General features: G+C 55.4%; 1 protein-coding gene across 1 annotated transcript; it reads right to left on the bottom strand.

Annotated features, from left to right (window-relative positions):
- Window positions 1-1,371: 1,371 nt before the first annotated feature.
- Window positions 1,372-4,975, bottom strand: LOC101772138 (probable galactinol--sucrose galactosyltransferase 6). Its single transcript, XM_004964668.4, has 7 exons — window positions 4,649-4,975; window positions 4,220-4,519; window positions 2,998-4,110; window positions 2,685-2,894; window positions 2,447-2,581; window positions 2,035-2,344; window positions 1,372-1,919 (listed from the first exon to the last, which is right to left on the bottom strand). Exons 1-7 carry the CDS (start codon window positions 4,834-4,836, stop codon window positions 1,587-1,589), a joined length of 2,589 nt encoding a protein of 862 aa, XP_004964725.1. The 5' UTR covers window positions 4,837-4,975; the 3' UTR covers window positions 1,372-1,586.
- Between the last annotated feature and the right edge of the window lie 1,224 nt (window positions 4,976-6,199).

The following is a 6,199-nucleotide window of genomic DNA, read 5'->3' as shown; positions in this document are numbered from 1 at the left end:
TTAGCCTTTACCACCAGGTAAATGTGCAACCAAGACCCTTAATGTCTCCATTATGTGCCTCTTCCGCTTTTTGTGTAACTCTTCTATTTCAATCCTTCTCTTCTTGCCCTAACCTGCTGCCAAATATTCTTCCCATGAACCCTTAGGGTGTTTCGCATTTCGGATCAAACCACATAACCTAAGCGATCTCTTTCCTCCCTCAACCTTTGTTTCTCCAACTCCTTCTCCTCCTGCAACTTCCTCCTATTTTATGGCAGCCAATTCAAATCTAAAGGGTTTTGGGGAGTTGGGTGGGTGGGTGGGGGAGGGGGGGGGGGGGGGGGGGGTTGTCCCCCCTGTTACTCACACACTATGGAGCAAAGTATATGATATAGAGAGGAGGAAGAAATCACTGGAGTTAGTGCAGCGGGGAAAATCAAGTAATGCAATTTCTGTCAAGAAGTATGCGATAAATTTGTTGTATTGACACTCAAAATAACCGGTTTTGCATATTTCACTTTGCTTCGTAACTTTAACACCCGAAACATAAGGATGCTTGATTCCTTACATTTTCACCTTTCTAATATGTTTTCTTTTCTTTTTTCCTAAGTTCTGTATGAGAAATGACACTTATGCCATTGCTTAATCTTTCTATCCTTCGCTCTGTTTGTTTTTCTCCAGTTTGCTTGTGTCCCGATGAAGTGCAGCACCGTTCCGCTTGCACGCCCAGCACCGCGAAAAGGAAGAGCCTGTGCCCGTCCGCGAGAGTGAGCCAGCAGGAGAGAAGGGCCATGGCGTCGCCCTGGTATGGCCTAGCAACCGCGAGGGGACGCAGCATGACGTGCCTCCGCATGTGTCTACTACTTTGTCTATCAACCATGTTTATACATACACATGTTGTGAATCATGAACTAGTGACATGTATCGTTCTTATGTAGAAACATTTATTTCTAAAATGTGATTATGTTATAATGTTAAGAAATTAAGCAACCTCATGTTTCGGGTGTCAAAATTGCAAAGCTCAAATATGCGAAGCCGGTTGTTTGGAATTGTTATGTATTTTTACGCTTTTTTTGGCGATCCCTCGTGCCATACAGAACTTGACTATTGTGGTAATCGTCAACAACTAGGCATGCGGAGCTGCCTAGTGCCAACAAATCGATGCTCTGCACCTATCCTCCTGGACGTGTGATTTCCTGATAGTACGGCATTCGTTACACTAAACAAGTAGGCATGGAATAGAACTCAGGATTATCGATGCAGAGCATTGTCCAATGGATTGATTTCACGCACTGCTGCGCCATGTGCCTCATACTGAAAGGTTCAGAGATTGAGCCGTTTTAAGATACTACAATTCTGAAGGGTATCTGTTCACAGTCCAGGCTAGTAGTAGAAGATCGGAGTGCCCGAGTATCTGGACATTATGCGCGTATATTCCTTTCAATTGAATCAATAATCAGATTTGCACTATAGAATCATACCCCCACTCCAGTCCCTACCATCAATGTGCTATCAGAGGGGGAGCTCTAATTATCAGTGTACAGATCACTCATGGCATAACACTTGAATTTCTGATGCACTGATACTCTGATGCTACCACTACCCCCCTACAACTCAACAACAATCTTGTGAACCCTCTCCTTGGGCATGTCCTCCAGCTGCAGCGTCAGTAGACCGGAGGAAGAATCATAGGAGAACTCCAGTTCAGATGAACCCATCATGCACTTTCTTGGCCTCACTGAGGAGTAGGCACCGAACCTTCCACATCCCCTCACTTCCATGCACACCAATCCGACAGCCTCGGAGCCAGAAGTGGAGCCGTTGCCGTCGACAAGCTTTGCGCCGTCGAGGAGGTGGTAGGTCAGGCCTTCCACGGCGCCACCGCTGTTGAACATGTCAACCAGCCCGATGGGGGCGAACCTGAAGCCAGGTGCCAAGTCCTGCAATGACATAAGCCACAACTTCATCGTTCAGTTTACAATTGCCAAACATTTGTGCCAAAAATGCATGCCACGTTGTGCACAACACAGTTGGCTGGAGGAATTGAGCACGAACCTTGATCGGTGACACGGTGAGTATGTCGTGCTCCAAGACCTTCAGAGAGATGGGCAATGCCGCGCCGTTCGGGAGGACGACAAGGTCGCCACTGGCATGGCGGTACACGGCACAGTCACCGTTCCACTCGGGGTCCGTCGATGCCTCGGAGATGTGATGGACGTCGCTGCCCTTGACGCTGCAGGTCAGGGCCTCGGTGCCGGTCTGGTGGAAGATGTTCTTCTTCTCCACGGAGCTCCACGCCGCGCCCTGGCAGTTGTACACGCCCAGCACGCCGGTGAACTTGTTCATGTTCCAGATCTTGAGCAAGCTGCAGGAAGGATGCCATGGCATGGCACTGTCAGAATACATGCTCCATGCAACACCTGCCCTGTGAACAGACCAGAACTGCAGAAATGGGGATTGAGCTCACCTGATGCCGTCGCGTGCCGGGTCAGTGAACAAGCAATCCTTGGTCGGCCGTCCTGGCAGACGTGCGCGAAGAATGGAGCCGTCTGGCAACACAATCTTCTTTAGCAGCTCGAAGTTGTGCTTCCCTGGGGCATCACTGCAAAAGTGCAAATCCATCACCAAGAGCACATGTCAGTTACATGTTTCATCGGACAGCATCACAATTTCTCAGGAGTAGAAACGTAGAATGAATTGGCAACCTGACATAGACGGGGCCGCCACTGATCGCACGGGCTGAGCCGTGGTAGTCGCCGGCCCGGTGAAGTGAATGGAACATATCCCAGTCCGGGAGCATGAACTCGCCGAGGAACACGCTGTTGTATGCCACCGAGGCGATGTGGATCGTATGCGAGACGGGGTCCCTCGGGTAGAAATCATCCGACGCCCTCACCACCGCCGTCTGCTTGGAGCTGCGCATTGGTCGCATCACATCACGATCAAATTAATCGGCCACTGCTACAGTTTCGGACTTCAGGGCTGGAATCGTAGAAGCGGGTGAATCGGACCGCGTACCAGTAGAGGGCGTCGGTGTTGTGGCTCATGCAGGCGATGATGCCGTTCTCCGGGAAGTTCTTGGCGATGGAGGCGTCAAGCGCCTGGTGGTACTGCCTGGTGAGCTGCACGCGTCCGCCATGGCCGGCGCCGAGCGTCTCGAGGACGCACTGCACGTCCACCTTGACGCCGTCGACGCCGGCGTCGGCGAGGTACGCGTGGAGCTCGTCGTAGAAGCGGTACACAGCGCGCGGGTGCACGAGGCCGAGCCCCTGCAGGGTGAGCACGTCGGTCTTCATGCCGGGCTCGTTCTCCATGACGCCCGGCGACACCTTGGGGAACTGCAGGTTCGAGCGGTAGTGCTCCGTCCCGGCCGCGCCCGGACGGACGCCGCCCCAGTAGCCGGTGATGGCGTGCCAGACGTAGACGTACTTGAGCCCGTACTGCTCCTTCGCCGCGCGCACCACCGTCTTGATGCCGGCGGCCGGGTCGTCGGCGTTCTGGAACTTGCTGTTCTCCTTGATGCCGGTAAGACGAGACAGGCGAGGCGGTTCGTCCCCGCCAGCGGGTTCGTCGGAAGCGGAGTGGTCGGTGCCGACGGACTGCCAGCCGTCGTCGATGATGACGAACTTGGGCGGCGCGCCGCCGGCGATGAGGCTGCGGAGCCCGGCCTCGACGCCCTCCTGCGTGACGTCCTGGTAGAAGGCGTCCCAGGTGCACCAACCGAAGTAGTCGACGATGCCCGGGAGCTTCTTCTCGGCGCGGACCCGGAACGTCTTGAGCGCGGACTTGGCCGCGGCGACGGCGCCGGCGATGGCGGCGAATGGGTCGGACTCCGCGGCGCCTACGAAGAGCGCGCGGTCGAAGGACGCCGCGCGCGTGTCGGCATCCCCGCTCTCGACGCAGAGCTCCAGCGCGTCGCCCGCGCCGCCCTGAAGGCTGGCCCGGAACGCGCCCTCCACGAGCGGGAGGAACACGACGTACGCCGGCGCGCCCTCCCCGCCGTCGGCGCCGGCGCCCCTGGACTCGACGAGCAGGAACTGCGTCTCGAGCGGGACGTCGCCGCCTCTCCCCCCCATCCGCTGCGCCATCCACCAGAGCTTGAACCGGAAGCACGCCATGAACCGAACGCCTCTGCCGAATCGATAGAATTAAACAATGCCAATCGGCACCAATGGATTGGGGGCAAAAAAAAAATCGCTTTTTCCTTCCGTCGAATTCAAGATTCAGGACCGAATCGAACCTGAGGGCGCCGAGGGAGATGACGTGCCGGGCGGCCGGCTCCGCGAAGTCGGCGCCGATGAAGACCCCGTCGACCGCTCCCCCCGCCGCGGCCGACGACGCCACCACCGCGTCGGGAACGCCGGACAGCACCGTGCGCCCGCAGACCGACAGCGTGCCGCCAGCGAGCTTGACTTTGGAGGCGATCGTCATCTCCTCCCCCTGCCTCTTACTCCGCGGCTGCTCGGACGGCGAGACGACGTCGCTCGGCGGCGCCGGCGAAGGCCCCTTGGTCGCCGCGAGAGTCCTAACAAAGGAGTACCTGCTTCCGAACCCACCACAAAACAACAACAGCAGACCAACTCTAAGATCGGGGCCCAGAACAACCTGGAGAGACTGAAACAACGACAAGAAGAGATTCGGATCGGATCCAGGATGGATCCGCACGCACCGAGGAGGGACGGCCGGAGGGAGAGGGAGTGGGCGCGGGGAGGAGGAGGATGCGAGGAGCAGCGGGCGGGGAGGGAGGGTATATATACGGCGCGGCAGAGAAGATGAGGGGGAAGGGGAAGCAGGGAACGCCGAGGAGGCGACGGCCCTGGTGCAGCTGGATCTCAGCCTGCGCGCCATCGCGGACATCGGCGGCGGCGGTTAAATCCGTTTGCTGCTGCTGCCGCCAGCAGCTCGCGCCCACGCGCGCACGCTACCGACGGGACCGGGCTGGATTGGGCGAGCTAGCCGGTGGACTGGCCTCACGGACACTCAGCTCCTGTTCATAGCCGGCAACGCAAGGCTTCCGTTTGAGATCGTCCAAGCTCCGGACTCCACCACCAAGTGGCCGGCACGTGGGGCCGCGCGGCGTCTGGTTGCTCGAGACTCGAGAGAGGGAACTGGAGGCGGACGGAGGAGCCGGTGGCGCCACGGGATTGGCTCCCGGGGATCGAAATCGAACCGACTCGCGCGGCGGAGCCGAGGACGCGGGGTCCGAGGCTGCCACGGCGGATCCGCGGTGGCCGGTGGATGGATCAGATGCCAGGCGGGACCTGGTCAAAGGTGGACGTGCGGAGCTGGCGCGCCAATCCGCCGAGATCCAGGTACGCAACGCCAGCGATGCAAAATTTTCACGTGTTCGAGTTGCTTTGCCTGGGTTAACGAGGGAAGGAATCGCAGGAGTATTCCGCTGCGAGAAGCCAAAAGGACGCGGAGGAGACAGCGGCAAATTGTTGCCGGCACGACTTGGTACGGATATTTTTTATTCTCTTGCCCGTGCCACGTCGGCGCCAATCATGCTCTCCGTGAAGCTGTCTACAATACCTTGTTGAAGAAAATCTGCCACGTCAGCTTGGTAGCTAGTACTACAATGCACGCTCGACTTCGACTAGCACGCAATATAATCTCCTGTCAGGCTGTCAACGATGCAGAGCGCGTGATGCGCAAATAATGCTAGGTTTTTATATTAGGCCCCGTTTGGTTTTTAGTTCCTCCTACACTTCCTGTCACATGGAATGGAATGTTGAGATATTAATTAGAAGTATTAAACATAGACTAATTACAAAATCAATTGTACAGATGAAGGCTAATTTGCGAGATGAATCTATTAAGCCTAATTAGTTCATGAGTTGACAATGTGATGCTACAATAAACATGTGCTAATGATAGATTAATTAGGCTTAATAGATTCGTCTCACGAATTAGCCTCCATCTGTGTAATTAATTTTATAATTAGCTTATGTATAGCTCTTCTAATTAACCTTTAAATATTCAATGTGATATAAACTCCTCAATGCGTGACGAGATGACGGGGAGGTCTGATGCGTACGTGCGTGGGCTACTCTACCCACCTCAGGGGGCGTTTGGTTCCCTTTGCTTATTTTTAAGCAAGTGTCACATCAATGTTTAGATACTAATTAGGAGTATTAAACGTAGGCTATTTACAAAACCCATTACATAAAAAGTGGAGGCTAAACAGCGAGACGAACCTATTGGTAGTGGATGAGGATAG

Source organism: Setaria italica, chromosome IV (assembly GCF_000263155.2).
Source record: "Setaria italica strain Yugu1 chromosome IV, Setaria_italica_v2.0, whole genome shotgun sequence".
NCBI classification, from domain to species: Eukaryota; Viridiplantae; Streptophyta; class Magnoliopsida; order Poales; family Poaceae; genus Setaria; species Setaria italica.
Note: the sequence above shows the minus strand (reverse complement) of the source record. Positions and strands in the feature narration are given on the sequence as shown.

What these genes read in the sequence shown, in the direction of transcription:
- LOC101772138 (XM_004964668.4), bottom strand. Translation starts at nt 4,836, where the DNA reads ATGTCCGCGATGGCGCGCAGGCTGAGATCCAGCTGCACCAGGGCCGTC. An exon ending in ATCTCCCTCGGCGCCCTCAG is followed by an intron (nt 4,111 to 4,219) that starts GTTCGATTCGGT and finishes TCGATTCGGCAG; the next exon opens with AGGCGTTCGGTTCATGGCGT. An exon ending in CCGGCACGCGACGGCATCAG is followed by an intron (nt 2,345 to 2,446) that starts GTGAGCTCAATC and finishes TCCTTCCTGCAG; the next exon opens with CTTGCTCAAGATCTGGAACA.